Source organism: Hoplias malabaricus, chromosome Y, assembly GCF_029633855.1.
Source record: "Hoplias malabaricus isolate fHopMal1 chromosome Y, fHopMal1.hap1, whole genome shotgun sequence".
In the NCBI taxonomy this organism is placed as follows: Eukaryota; Metazoa; Chordata; class Actinopteri; order Characiformes; family Erythrinidae; genus Hoplias; species Hoplias malabaricus.
The window spans coordinates 15,982,573-15,998,637 of NC_089820.1; the positions used below are offsets into that span (position 1 = coordinate 15,982,573).

A 16,065-nucleotide genomic window follows, 5' to 3' on the forward strand; every position below is an offset into this window, starting at 1 on the left:
GCCTGGCTGTACAGTGTATTAAGACACTATTAATATAGAGTATTTAACTAAGATTCGTATTCAAGATACATATTTTTATGCATATTAATGTTTTGTGTGGAACTTTATAACATTCTTTTCTTTTTTAAATCAATGTGGAAAATGTTTAATGATTATGGGAGTGAAACAGAAAATACAGCAACTACTGAATATTCACAGGAAATGGCGCCACCATGTGGCCAGTACAAAAAAACAAACCACTTATTTACATTCACTGCACAAGCAACATGAAATTCCCTTTAAGTCAAAGCAAATGAGCATGCTCTTTGCTGAATATAAAGCAAGTATACCAAACAAATTAAATTTACATTCCAAAGGACTCGGGGACAAACACAAACAGCGTTCCCAGTATAACACTGTAGAGTACTGCTACACATACTGTGGAATAGATCTGATTTAAAGTAAGCCCAAATATTGCTCATATTGATAGTTTGCTAAGACAGCACTTTATAATGTCTAAATAAAGTATCTACAAAAAATAAAAAAATAAGTCAGCGTATTCTTAAAGAGCCTAAAGTCCAAGACGTTACCATATGCAGTGTTTAACAGATGTCTGGACCGCCTTGTTTAAATGGCAGGGTTTGTTTGGTTTCTACTTGAAGATTACTGCTTAAAATTACTGCTGAAATAAATGGGAAACAACATAAAATATAACCTGGTCAATTTTAATATTTGATCATGTCTAATATATTAACCTCAGAAAAAAAATTACTATGCACAAAGAAATGGCAAGTTTGTTCCCTTAACGGATGTATGAGCTTATACTCATTTTCATAAGAAAATCAAAGTCAATCCAATACAGGCAGCATGGTGGTGCAGCAGGTAGTGTCACTGACACACAGCTCGAGGCTCCTGGGTTCATGGGTTTCAGCCCCACCTCAGGTGACTGTCTGTGAGGATGGGTGCTCTGGGTTCCTCCACTGTCCAAAAACCACATGCTGATAGGTGGATTGGCTATGCCAAAGTGTCCATAGGAGTGAATTTGTGAGTGAATGTGTAAGTGTGCGATGCCCTGTGATAGACTGGTGCCCTATCCAGAGTGTGTTCCTGCCTTGCAATCAATGATTCTGGGTAGGCCCAAGATCCACTGCAACCATGAACAGGATAAGTGTTTACAGACAATACACCAAGCAAACATTTTTATACGACTGTCCACCTTAGCCCAATGACTCCCGGTCACTGCCACTCTCCTGGTAATAAAACCGGCAATGTTCTGGTGCCTCCATACTGTCATTCATACAGTGTGCTGTGTGAGTCAGGTAATCCAGTCCAGTGTCCTGTCCCCTCCAGTCTTCTTCTTCAAGCCTGTCTGCGTTGGCCTGACTCAGGGCTAGGCTCAGGATCTCCTTCTTCTCCTTGTAGAATCGGAGTTCTCGTCCTGCCTGCCGAGCCTCGGCCAGCTCCTTGAGGGCCAGCTGCAACTCATGGGACAGTAGCCCAGGCCTCAGTCTCTCTCTCTGCAGCCAGTCTAGAGCCATGTGACTGCGCATACACTCATCCAGACACTGCTGAGAGTAGTAGCTGATCACCTCCTGTCCCACAGACATGATTTCAGAATTGCATCTTGCCAGAGGTTGGCCAAATTTGCCCACTTCCTATCAGCCAAGTCGTGTGTGGCATCTTAAGTGCACTCTAATGGAAGCTAATGGAGATGACCAGTAATAGAGGCTTCAATCAGATGAAAGGTTTTTACAGTTGTTCTGCCAAAATAAGGCTTTACATTTGGTTCCTCATTTAATCAGGTAAAATTTGGTTGAGTAAATAAACTGTAGGAATTTTGTTGAGAAAATGCTAAATTAAATAAATAATACATTAATATTAATGTGTATTTTAATTGCTGTGAGTTTGTCCCAGTTTTAAATAATTACGTTTGGATTTTTTCTATTTTGGAACTAAGCCTTTGTTTTAGCCCTCATTATTTCTGTTTCTGTATTTTTGGTACAAATAAATTTATTTATTTCTTTTTTGATAATGATTAAAGAAATGATAGCTCATATATACTGTTCTGCATGCCTAAATCATTATACATGAGTCTCCAATATTGTTAACAGCTGAGGAGTCTCAAATAGACTAATTTGTATGGTTTCACTGTATGACCATTGTAATCAATTCAGCCTTATTGTTATCAACACATTGTCTAGTCATGTATCTTCCATTCTAGGTTGCACTGTGTATTTTGGTTAAATTAGTGTTATACTTGCAGTTACATCCTAACTCCAGCACTATAATCCATATCTTAAAGAAGTTTTTAAAAGGACTGGACTGTGTTCTCATTGCTAAAGCTTTGATTTCTAAGATAATTGTTTATTAAATGTACTGGACTTTGTTCTTCCAAGAATTATGACCCTTCTGATGGCACTGTTTGCTTGTATGACTGTTCTGTTTGTACGCTTAATAAAAACTTTTTTTTTCTCACATTTGTTCCAAAAGTGTATCTTATTGCCTGTACTGCTAAAGGCAGCAGAGCACTCACATTTACATTTATGTTTTTGTGAGTAGTCACAGATCTCTCAACATTACATAAAATAGAACACTTTGTGAACCAAAGTGTGTGCTTTAAGCTTTTAAAGGAAACATGTTTGAATAGTTTTGCCTGCAGTTTACAACAATACAATGCTGTGTAGTGGAACAAAACCTTTAATTACCTTCAGTTGTAGGAAGAGTAGAAATTAGTGGAACTGGCTTTAAAGATTATGATTGTAAGGAACTGCAGTTGTCTCTGGATTGTTTATTTTCAGATGCTCTGCATCTTTTAAGGTGGAATGGTATGTTTGAGGAGAAAAATGACTGGTATTTGTATGTGGCTGAAATTTAACTGTAACCCTGTATTTAATGTTTAAATTACCACATAAACAATCTTACCGAGCCACTTCATTTTTTTTCTTTCACTAGTTTTTTTATTCTGTCCTGATGTGAATTTTTAATTGTTTACAATTATCTAATTAATGAAAGTGACACCTTAAAATGTGTAATTTTTAAAAAATGTAGGTAGGAATCAATAAAGTATTTTCTTAAAAATGAAAAAACAAAGTTTTAGAAAAATTGCCTTTTGAAAATGTGGTATGGACTCAATACATATAACTAAAGAGCAGCATATTTTAGTGTGTGTATTAGTGTCTGTTTAGAGATGTTCCAAATCACTGTTTGTTCAGAATGATAAATTCATATTTAGTTATGTGTACAAAAACTGCCTCTTCTTTTCAGCTACATTAGCCTCTTAATTCCAGGAATAAGCCAAAAAAGAAAGCTTTACACAAAATATGTGTTAACACTTGGAATTTACACCAAACTTGATTTGTCCAAAATGGTAAAAAATGAGGCCTACCTGACGACTATATCTCCTCTCTCTAAAAGCTTTCAGTGTCCCATTCCAGTGCAACAGCTGAAATACTGTCATTATTTCCTTAAGAATACAAAAAAAAAAAAAAAAAAAAGAAACAGAATTTGTTTTTTTTTCAGCCATTATGTCTCACTGGTGGCTGTGCCATTTGAGCTAATGGCTGTAATAAGACGCAGATGTACAAACTTGGAAACCTCAAAAGAAGTCTTCATATTTATGTGGTTCTCTAAAGCAGGATATATATATATATATATATATATATATATATATATATATATATATATATATATATTCAAAACCCAGCCTCATGTTGTTATTATCCTAAAATCGATTTTATAATAAAGACCGATGAAGGCACTGTGGGAAGCTTCGAATACACAGAGCTCCATTTTGTTAAACAAATGGGTAGTGCATGTAAAATCATGACATGCATCATTTTGGGTAGGAATTAAATGTTTGTTTTGGACAGCATCTCTGTGCTGGCATTTAAAGACTGCTTTAAATATGGAAAATATTGCCCTCCACCCCAAAATTAGCTTTAGATGAAACACTAAGTAGTGTTTTTTTTTAACCACTTTATGAAGCTTCTTTCAATTTTTCCCCCAAAATATAATTTCATTTTAAGCTGCGTTTAAATGATGTCTTTTAAAAAACACCATGCATTCTATGAGAGACCAACACTGTGTCTGAAATGAAATTTACCTGTCAAGAAAACAAACAAACAAAAAAACGGAGCCCAGGTCTTGACATGTCAAATACTGTATTTATGGGATTATTTTGCTCACAAAAGGTAGAATATGCAACCAACTTCTAGGACATCTACAATGGTGGGAAAAGCAATTCTTTTTGTTGGTTGTTTATGTTCAGGATCTCTATGTCTTTTAAGGTGGAACGGTATGTTTGAGAAGAAAAACAACTGTTGTTTGAACATGGTTGGAGTTTAACAATTCTGTTAGTTTTTATTCACTGTTTGAATTACCACAGAAATTCATATGTAACTCAAGAGTTTTGTAGCACTTTCGGTAATACAGATATCAGTCTTCCAAATTTGGAGACATTTTCACCTTAAGTGATTGTTAAAGATTCCCAAACAGAAACAATAAGTCAATATTACCCACCTAAAGAGGAGGAAATAGAGTAATATCCTCATCTCGGTTTGTGCTTTTGTTCTCTTCATTGTCTAAAAAAATGACAGATACATTTTCTCTCCCATGAGCAGAGAGAGAGGAAGCCTAGCATACCGGACCAAGACCGTTTGTTTTTTTTATTCATTTACAGACACCAGGGCTTCGTAAATACATTAGACTGGTTTCCAGCACACAAACACACTAGAGAGTTAGCAAATGGTGAGGAAACATCCTCTGAATTTAAAAAAAAAAGTGTTTGGTTACAATCGTGAATGTCATCGTTGACTGGGAGAGTGTTGATATTACCCTGCAGATTTACTTGAAAAAATGACTAGGCAAAGAGGGCAGTCATGTTCCCTTGGATGCCTGAGGCAACACTGGAGATCAAACATGAACTCATGATAAAAAGGACAAATCTTTAAAAGTTGTGCCACTCAGGAAATGTTGGAACTCTTGATTGTAAAGTGATACACTGGGTACGTAATATCAGTTTTGTAGTTCTAGATTAGAGTGTCTGCTAAATTAATACAATTAAATGTTAAAGTACAAGTGTAGTGATTTTTCTTCACACCTGAAACTCCAGCATGGTTTTGCCAGTGTTGGACTGCAGCATGAGGCAATAAGCTCCAATACTTGTACCAGGGTCAGAGGCATCTTCTATGTTACCCTGAAACCCAGAGTGAATCAGAAAATTACTTACAGCGGCAATCACTCAGCCTTTAACAGACACGGATATGGGGGAGGGCAGGACCTGCTGCTGCCCTTTGGCTTTGTCATCAGAGCATGTTGTAATTGTTGCTGGGGAACAAAAGCTGAGAAATGGCAGGACCACACACACACACACACACATCTATTATCTGTCTCATAGTGACCCCCATGACCCTTGTGTTTTTCTTCATATACTATATGGCTAAAGAATTCGGAAATCTGAAAAATGTATTAAAAATTCACACTCACACCAGTGGTTAAGACGGCTTCTTGTATGCTGCGGGCGATAAACTCTGGGGTGATACAGCGACAGGGCAACTCATTAAATGTTGAATTCATCAGTGCAACACGAGCTGCGTCCCGTCTGGCTTCTGCCTTGGTGTAACAGTACTGAAAATTAGACAGAAACAAAGCCTAGTAGTAGTAGGTTATATGTTGAGATAAATGCATAAATTGCCACCATGTGTTTCTGAAAGTCAGCAGGTCTTAAAATGGGTTTCTAGAGCATGTAACATTATTCAGGACCAAGTATCCAAAGAAAAAATGCACATGATAAATGCACATGCTATTTGTAGATCACCCAGAGAGTTTGAGAGCGAGTGAAAATTACTCGGATCATTTCAGTTTTGAAATATGATAATTTGAAGCAATATGAGCTGGGTCTACATCATATGTGAGCTTCTCCAAGTAACATAAACACACTTGATTGAGCTAAAAGTTCCATAATGCCTCGAAAAGCATGTGTTAAGCACATAGGCACATGTCAGCCCCATCACAGGATTATGAATCCGATTATGACTGTGCACTCTGGAGCGATCAGAGGCAGCTGGGAGGCTGGCTGAGCTATTGGGCAGTAGTTCTCACCAGTGATGCAGGAAAAACCCAAGCACAATGAACAACATACTGCAAAAAAAATTTGGCAAGTGAAACACTCCAAAACTAGTAAGTATATCTACATTTTTCATCATACATCTGTTCTGAAAAAAGTGTACATTTTATCTACCCATTTATAGATGTTTTTGCTTCCTTTAATTTGTTGAAAGTGCCTTCAAGTCCAGTCAAGTGAATTTTATTGTAATTTCAACCATATATGTTGTAGTACAGTTCACAGTGAAAACAAAATAACGTTCTTCCAAGGTCCAAGGTGATACAAAAAAACCCAACCTATTCCGTTAGTATACTATTTGACTTGTTCCAATAGATTGTTTGAAAAAAATTAGCTTGATACATTTAATGAAAATTTGATGATTCATTCATTCATTGCCAGTAACCACTTATCCAGATTAGGGTCGCAGTGGGTCCACAGCCTAACTGGAATCACTGGGCACAAGGTGGGAACCCAACCAGTAGGGGGAGCCAGTCCTTTACAGGGCAACATACACTCACACATTCACTCACACACTCATGTGAGCTTTTAGAGATCATGTGACCTAGCTCACAGGTATTTATTGTAATGTTAACACTTATAGCCCTGTGTTTGTACCCCTTGGTGTAAGTAATTTTTAGTTTCCTGTGTATGTGTAACGGCAGTCTTTGTGTATCCATTGTCTCTCCTTGTTTGGTATTAGCTATTCTTTCTCATTTATGTCTAATAATATTAATTTTGCACATGCATTTCAGCCTCCTCACCTCTACAGCCTTACACCCTAAAAAAATCATACCAGACAAAAAGTCCACAGACTGAAGCTGAATTTGAAATATGTAAGAGAGAGAGAGAGAGAGAGAGAGAGAGAGAGAGAGAGAGAGAGAGAGAGAGAGAGAGAGAGAGAGAGAGAGAGAACCTGAGGGGTGTAATAGGGAGGACTTGGGGAATTATCAAAGCCTGATGTGGTGGTGTGTCTTTAGATCCAAAAGGAGTAGGCTAAGAAAAGTTTCTTGGTCGAGTCAGACCAGCGCTGCGAGGGTGAAAAGGGCGCCCTCGCAGGCCAGGCATGGTATAAGCTTCCAGTGTCCACTGCCTGATCAAAGGCATAGAGAGGTTTTCAAATAGTAGTGGCTAACTCCCCAGTGAACGGCAGTCCTTGCAAACAGCAGCAGCTGGCCCTGAATGCCTTTCCAAAAGCAGCCATCTTAAATCAAAACCATGGTTACCCATCCACATTCAGGGCTATCCAAGCATGCACTGTGCATAACATCTTGTGTGAATAAATTTCATATCCTGCATTTTCTGATCTCTGTCCTGAAATCCACTTATAAAATTTAGATCCCTAAAGCATTCATTATTCACAGTCATTGCTACATAACAAATTGCCTCTGTTCTCATTTGCTGCCTGGTCTGTTTTGAGCCTCAGTCAGAAAGCAATCCAAGCTGAAACACTTCTTATTTTAAATGTAAAAAGAATGAATAAATGAGCAAATGTAAATATATTGGTTCACTGAGTTTACATTCCATGACTGCAACTGTAGTAACTGAATTAATAATATTTTGGACAATCATTTTAATTTCTCTTTTTTTTCATGGTCCAATGAAAACAGCATTTAGATGTAATGCTTTCTCGTGATTTTTCTTTGCCAAAAACAAGACTGTACTTCAACCTCGAAAAACAAATGTTGTATTGACTGAAAATTTAGATCAGTAATTTTTACACATTAAGTGTGAAGCAAGAATACAACAAATATAAACAATTCTAAGTCTTTACTGATTCATATTAACAGCAGTTTTTATATCATTTGAATAGCTGAAGACCTACCTGATAAATGCAAATTAATCACATGACAGTGGTGTTTATCTGAATGAGTGCAAATCTGTGGCTTCTTGTAAAGTAAAATGAATGAATCATAAAAGTTAAAAAGTCTGTCCTGAATAATGCATCTGTTTCCCTTCATATGCAGATCACTCTTTCAGACTGACAAATGAATAAATAAACTGAGATGGTTGGAACTTTTTTCCAGGTTTTATGCAGGCTGTGTTGTCAAGAACATTCCACTTGGGCTGAAAGTGAACTCCTGATTTGCGGTAAGTTGGAATAATTGGGCTAATAAGAACCACCTGTCAGGCCTTCTGACTTTGACACAAGTGTCCCTTCTCCTGGGCCAGGGGGCAAAATGCTGATGGGATTGATTAAGTGGAGACGCTGGACCACATTGAGAAGTGGGGTCTATACCCCACACTGATCCATCAAGGCTAGAATTGTCTCCAAATGACAGATTGCAGGCAAGCACCCCTCGATTTGATGAATGCTGACATGGAAATATGGATAGGTTTAATGTTACTGCCAATGACCCATGCCAGCCCTGTTGTTGCACTTTGGGTGGTATAGTTCAGTTCACTTACCTTAAAGTTGCCAAAACAGCTCCCCCCTGGTAAGGTGACATAGCAGATAAATGGAGGTCCAGGCGAGGGGATAGATTCATACACCACCAGGTTTTCTGTCTCTACAATGGCTTCTTTCACCTGCTTCTGCTCCCAGAACTGATGCAGCATACCTACAACATTCACTAACAACACAGGCAAATAAGACTTTCTTTAACAATGCAACACTGAGGAGCTAGTTGAAGGATTACTTTAACATCTTTAATTTGCTGCTGCCTTGATCCTCTACACCACAATAAGTGATTTTACTTCCTTTGGTAATTTACTAATTTCCCTGAGGTCTACTAATGATAAATATGGTTTAAAACATTAAACATTTCCAGTGTGTCTTTAGCCTTTAGATTTGTTCCTTTATACCTTTGCAAAACATTTTCCTGGTAGATCATTTAGATCATCAAACAGCCTGCTTAATCAATGATCAATGTTCTTGTCAGCCTAGAAAGAGCCCCTGCTATTTCACAAAAATGTTGAACAACATGTTCTGTATGAACACAAAGTATTTTACTAAATTTCATTAGCAGTAGTAGTAGCAGTTTAGTAGTGGTAATAGTAGTAGTAGTAGTAATAAACCATGAACATATTAATAATAGTAATGAACAGTAGTAGCAGTAGTAGAAGTATAGTAATAGTAACAGTAGTAGTAGTAGTAGTAGTAGTAGTAGTAGAAGAAGCTGTAATGCTAGTGGCAACAGTATTAGTATAGGTAGTAGTATTACTATGATAGTATTATTATTAGTAGAAGTAGTAGCTGTAGTAGTAGAAGTAATAGTAAATTAGGACCAGTAGTAATATTTAAAATGTGGTAATAGCAATAATAATAATAATAATAATAATAATAATAATAATAACAATTACCTGTAGTTATATTAGTAGCAGTAGTTATATTGGAAGGTCTAATAGTAGTGGCAACAACATTAGTAGTAGTTGCTTTACTAGTGGTAATGGTAATAGTAGCAGTATTAGAAGTTGTAATAGTAGTAGTGTTTATCATAAACCAGGGAATCACATTTACCAACAAATTTCCAAAATAATTAAAACATTTTAAGTGAAAAAGAGATTTCACTGCACATGACAACATTACTGAAGATTAGAGGCCTCTACAAAAGCCCTTGATAATACACCTAGGGGCTCACAGTAAGGTGGCAAAGTAGAACATGTCTTCACTGAAGGCTTAGCAGAATTCTCATTTACTTCTCAGAGACAACTGAACATGCAGGTTATGACTGTATTTAATCTTAGAAACCAGCCCAAACATCTCCCACATTTGTTTATCATTAATTCACCTTTCATTATCTTGGTGGACACCTATATGGAGCCTGTCTACTAGTGTTTGACATTCACCTCACAGATAGTTAACACCAATAAAAACTGTTTATGTTTAACTGCTTATAATGGGGGGCGATCAGTGCCAGAGATGAATATGTGGCTACATCCAGGAATTTAGATTCTCATGTTTATTGAACTAGAGTTGCTGGCCAAATAATTCTCCTTCTAGAACATGAACCATTCATCAAAATACACTGAAGGAAGAAAAGACACAGAATTCCTTGTCCAAAATCTAAGGTTAATATTATACGAAGAAAACCGCAAACTTAGATAACTGTGAGAGGCCTGCATCTATCAGCTTTGTGCCAATGTTAAAATGGCCCACAAAGTGTAATTTAGGGGTTTAGGTCCAATTTAGATTTTTGTTATAAAGCCAGCTATCCTGCAGAGATATCATTAAGAAAGAAACAGTGTGTGCTTTTGTGATTCTCATGTATCCAGTTATGTTTTCACAGATTCTCCTAAGGTTTTGTATGCATTGAAAAACATTACTGTCATCATTTCACTATATTCACCTTGGATGTAAGAGATATTCTGCACAGATGTGGAGATGTGCCTAGAACAATGTAAGTATAAATATGAATTTTCCCGTATTCCAGCTAATTTTTACTTCTTAAATTAATTTCTAAAGCTCACTCCACTTGAGGTGTACCCCAGAGAGCAGATGTCATGCTAAAATAGATTCGTTTACCTTCAGCTCACTTGTGTCATTTATACCAACACCAGTTTGACTGCTGTCCAAAATTAACACTGGCCCACACTAATCAAATGTACAGGTGTTCTGCCTTAATCTGCCCTGAGTGTGTGGGGTAGAAAAGTGTCAGGAGGGGGAATGATAGCAAAATGCTAGGTATGGTTTCAATATGTTTCATACCCACAGTAAGTGTTTGTGCAGTCTGCTTTAATCAGTGCCGTCTGTCATAGAGGGTCAGCAAAAATATTGGGAGGGAGAACTCAATATATATTGTTTTAAGGGAACCATATATGTGGGAACACAGAATTGTTTTTACAACATGGAAATGTCCGACTTGTGGTTTATTTAAAAAAGCAACACTGGATACCACTCAGTCATTGTATAGTATAGTGTAACCCTGTGTAGTTTAATGCTATTATGTATTTTTAATGTCTTTAAAATGAATACTAAAATACAGTTCTTTCTGATCTAGACCTTTCCTGGTTCCCTCTTTTCTTTTTTCTATTCAGTCAAAAGTGCTTTACTGCTTAGAATTTAATTATTATTGTTTGTGAATTGATTTGATTTACTGCCAAATATAGTTCCTTGTTTAATAAACAGTCCATACTGAAACTCTACATTTATCTACAACATGAATGGGTAGTGCTAAAGTGGTATAAGCGGCACAGAAGCATAAATCACATTAGAAGGACAATAAATTAAAAATAGACCATTTTTATGCTTAAGATTCATATACATACAAACATGGATTCTGCAGAGAACAATATGATTTAATATTTTTACATATGTTTACATACAAATATGAGTTTTATAACTAATTTCAACTTGTTAACATGTTATAACAGAAATGTTTAATGGAAACCTGAATTAATATTATAGTATCAAAATGGGATACACCATTATTGACCTCCATATAATTGTGTTTAAATTAATTCTACCTAGTCATTATTATCCTACTTAGTCACAGGTGCAATCCTAAATCCACACACTGTCAGACAAAATATTTACTAAAGAACTCTACTCACAGTCTTTAAAAGCTCTGTCATCATCTGAGTCTTGAATGGAAATCATCTCTCACACTCTCTCTTCTCGTCCTGCAATGACTTTCTCTCAGCCTCCAAGCCCTCTCACATGCACTTGAGTGGAGACAGCGTACTTTGCAGACCACAGTTCTGGTTGGGAAAACTCTAGTTTGAGCTGCTCCCCTCAGAGTTCAGTGTGTAGCACTGTTAAGCCAGCCTCAGGGGTTCCCTTCTGTGGCTGGCCCACCTTTGTCAAGAGCTGAACTAATTAGTTGTGAGCCTGGCCATCGGATTTCACCCCCTTCTCCCTCCACACACACCCACACACACACACACACACACACATTCACCCTGTTGAACACATCCACTCCACTGAGTCGGGTAAGCCCAGGCTAAGGAATGCAACCCCCTTCTCTGTTCATTCATTTCATGTCTTAGTCCTACACATGAACATGCATTGACTGGCTCAAAAGACGACAGATCAAAGACATGTCTTATGCAACCATTCCAGTTTATTCTTAATGAAACTGTTTTTCATAAGGGATTGGAACTTTCGAAACACAAAATGAAGATTTTCCATGTTCCCTTAAGATGCCTTCGTAGATTGCGAAGTAAATGAAATTTATAAAACACTTTTTTATAAAATAAAGCTTCCAGTTGAACTATAGTATGTCGGATCCCTAAAGCACAAATAAACTGGAAATGACCTCTGGTGTTTAAATTAACATTATTCAAATACATAAATGTTTTGGTGTAAAAAGGAAACAATGTTATTATATGTGTGAAATGCTGTGATTCTGTGTTAAGTTGCTAGTAAGAAGTTGAAGGGTTGAAGCAGAGCTAAACAAAACCCCACTGCTGTGAAAATCTCACCACAGAGACAGCCTTAAAACTTAATAACAGGGTAAATGCTGCTTTATTTTATACAATAATTTCACAATATTTTCAACATATTTATCAATGTTATTTTTAGAATGATACCTTTGTTAATGTAATATGTACCATGTGCATGCAGCATGTATTTTTTAAATAATTTTTAAGTGACATGCAAATAAAATTTATGATTACTTTAAAAGCAAGAACTCTGATTGAGCAAATGCTCTGGATTTTATGCAATTAGTATAACACCCATATTTGCTTTTTTTTGCAAAAATCCACCAACTTCACAGCAAATTCTGTGTTAAATCAACCCTATAAGTGTTGTATAAATGTAACACTCTTCAGCACACTCCGTGTTAATTTAAAACTAATATTGTTGATTTAACACTGATTAATTTGCTGTGCTGTTAATGAAATCTTCCTGGGATTAATCCCGATGTGCTATTTTGTTTTGCCAAAAACATTTTTGCTGCTCAGATCACTGTGCAATCAGACTGTATAAAATGAATTTGAATTTAGCTGCTGGGTCTGAATGGTTATTGTTCAGTAAATAGCTCTGTGCCGTTGAGAGTATGCTTGTGAATAGAGCCCTCAATATGAAGAACTCAGAGTGCACCTTATTCTCACTCTTTTCATTTCTGCAAATCTACAGTCCTCAGTGAGTTGGTTAAGCTCTATTCACAGAAGTCCATTGCCTAAAGTGTATTTTTTAAATGTCTAATGCCCCTATCCCAACGTCCCTGTGTCTTTACTTCATGGGTTCTTTAGGAATAGGGAGTCCTTTCAAGGCAAAGCACCATTGTGAGAATGCCTTGGGAAAGTGAGAGGTGTTTAGCATAAAAGACAATCACTATATGGGGCAAAGTTTTCCAAGTAATACAGCCAGATTGAACGAGCATCACACTAGGACAAGACAAGAATTGTACAGTGCAGTTACAAAAGATTAGTTTTTTTGAGAGTCTTCCATCACTTATGCAAAACTATTGTGAACAGTGGGCCAACTGGTGTGGAAATCTAAGAGTCTCTAAAGATCTAAACGTCCAACATCTAACTGATTGTGAGCTTCAAGTTGTTTGCAACATGCTTTTTTCAGGGAAAGTCAACTGACTTTAAAAGAAAACCTTCAACTCACAGGGCTGACAAAAACATCATTTTACAAAAGTCACTAATTTAACTTTTCAAACAAATATTGTCTTAGGTTGGAATTGCAACATTAGCACATATACATTTTTACATATAAATACATATTAAACCTGCTAGTTTCATGTCAAATTAATAATAAATATGATTAATAATTTATTATTGTGGTACAATGTGTGTGTTAGGTGTGTGCGAGAAAGAAAGCAAGAGAGAGAGTGAGATATACTTATGATAGGCCTGTCTGTGTATCTTGTTCATATGTTGCATACTTTTTGCATATTGTGAAATCATTCTACCTTTTTGGAAATACTGGAAATAACACTGTCTAGGCAGGCAGCACAGAGGTAGGGAGACATTGTATAGCTGCCTAACTTGTAAAAGTTACCACTCTTGGCTTTAGCACCCATTCAGAGTTTAATATGTTTTATGACAGGGCACAGATCTCTGACCACACATGTTGATTTTGTTATAAACAATAAATTTTATTGTACCAATTTTCTCCCCCACATCACTTACATTAAACACTCTTTGAGGGACCCCCTCTGGGGCACAACTTGGCCAAGTAGAGTGAGGGGTGTGTTGACATAACCTGTAGTTTTCTTGGATAAAGTGGCCCTTGTTTAAGCCTCCTGCTGTGGGAAATGTAAATGGTGACACATGGAAGCCTGCCTAAGCCTGGCATTGCCTCTTGATGAAAAAGTTGCTAGAAGTTACCCTTGGTTCCTTATCTCAGATCAGAGTAGTTCTTGCTGATTGAGATGGTTCCTGTTTATATTTGGTATAGGGAGCTGATCCTAGATCAGAGAAAAAAAAAACAGCAGCACAGGGGCCCTCGTATAGGGAACAAAGACATTTATAGGCTAAATTGTACACATAAAGCAATAATATGTGTACAAATACAACCAAAATATAAACAAGGTGTTAAAGAATTTATGAGATAATAACACCAGAAATCATAGAACTCTCAAGAATAAGAAATTAGATGATAAGGCATGCTATTTTATAGAAGTAAAAAAAAATATATATATATATATACCAGAATATTTGCTCTGCGATGTGAACAATACACTGTTCACAAATGTAAGTAAATAATAACCTGGTTTTAAATAAACTCAAATTCATTGACATATTAATACATATATTAATACAGACATTCATTGTCTGTAACCGCTTATTCAGTTCAGGGTCATGGTGGGGCTGGAGCCTACCTGGAATCACTGGGCGCAATGCAGGAAATCCTTCACAGGGTGACACACACTCACACACATTTGGACAATTTTTAGTCGCCAATCCAGCTACCAACATGTGTTTTTGGACTGTGGAGGAAACTGGAGCACCCGGAGGAAACCCATGCAGACATGGGGAGAACACACCAAACTCCTCACAGTCACCCGGAGTGGAGACAGTCACCTGAAGTGGGGGGGTTTGAACCCACAACCTCCAGGTCCCTGGAGCTGTATGACTGCGACACTCCCTGCTGCACCACCTACAGGGTTATACAGTATAATGAAACACTGTTAGGCTATAATGCATAAAATATGTGGGACAACAGTGCAAGGAAATAGACAAAACACGACATTATGACAACAATAATGAAAAATATGTGCATGAAAACAGAGGTGTGATTAATATGCGAACTATATTATTATACTAATAAGTAAACAGTAATGAATTAGTAATCCAGCAACTCCATTTGGGAGTTTCACTGAATAGTACAATTTTTTCAGGTGTAGTCAACTGATGTATTCATGTTTTGGTGTTTGTGGGCTCAAACATATCCAAAAGCATCCACATCATTGCATATTCTTTTTATTCACATCAGTTATAAAACGTTCTCTGTTTCAATATTTAAATTGTTATCTTATTTACAATTAAATAGAAATGATTTGCACATCACTGAATTTAGTTTTGTTTTCACATTTTGCACAGCTTTCCAAATTTTTTGGAAACAGAGTTGTGAAATTAAAACTAAATTTTTGCCCCTCCTCCTAAAGAAAGTAAATCTTGCCAAAATTAAACTTGAAATGAAAAAATAAAATGAATATGCAAATACCGTTTTGCCATTTCTTTTTCCAAACGTGTGTTTAAACATTGTGACAAAATTATAAATGAAATAACTTGACAAAATTAAAATTAAAAAAACTTTTTGTCATTTCATTTTCAAAACTATGCTGGTATTTCAAGTCAAGTCAAGTCAAGAGTCAAGTCAACTCTATTTCATGGTCAAAGTGAAAAATGAAAAGGCAATTAAAAATAAATTGGCAGTAGGTGATGCTTTTCGTTTTCATTTCCGATTGCTCGGTGAAAACGCCTACAGAGCTGAAGGCGGAACCTTAAACTGCCACTTTAACTTTTATTGTTCCATTTTTATTTTTATTTTAATTTTGTCCTATTTGTTGCATACTGCAGTTAAAAATGGAAAGCTAAATACTTATTTCATTTTTATTTTGACTCATTATCCAGGTCATGAAGAAAAG

At 36.5% G+C, this 16,065-nt stretch overlaps 1 protein-coding gene across 1 annotated transcript; it reads right to left on the minus strand.

Moving 5' to 3' along the window:
• Window positions 1-210: 210 nt before the first annotated feature.
• LOC136679568 (protein limb expression 1-like) lies at window positions 211-11,791 on the minus strand. Its single transcript, XM_066658177.1, has 6 exons — window positions 11,573-11,791; window positions 8,489-8,652; window positions 5,464-5,604; window positions 5,078-5,173; window positions 3,365-3,442; window positions 211-1,571 (listed from the first exon to the last, which is right to left on the minus strand). The coding sequence occupies exons 1-6, from the start codon at window positions 11,616-11,618 to the stop codon at window positions 1,197-1,199; spliced, it is 900 nt and encodes a 299-aa protein (XP_066514274.1). The 5' UTR covers window positions 11,619-11,791; the 3' UTR covers window positions 211-1,196.
• Window positions 11,792-16,065: the final 4,274 nt, after the last annotated feature.

What these genes read in the sequence shown, in the direction of transcription:
- LOC136679568 (XM_066658177.1), bottom strand. Translation starts at nt 11,618, where the DNA reads ATGATTTCCATTCAAGACTCAGATGATGACAGAGCTTTTAAAGACT. An exon ending in AAGCCGTCTTAACCACTGGT is followed by an intron (nt 5,174 to 5,463) that starts GTGAGTGTGAAT and finishes TCTGGGTTTCAG; the next exon opens with GGTAACATAGAAGATGCCTC. An exon ending in AGAGGAGATATAGTCGTCAG is followed by an intron (nt 1,572 to 3,364) that starts GTAGGCCTCATT and finishes TCTGTGGGACAG; the next exon opens with GAGGTGATCAGCTACTACTC.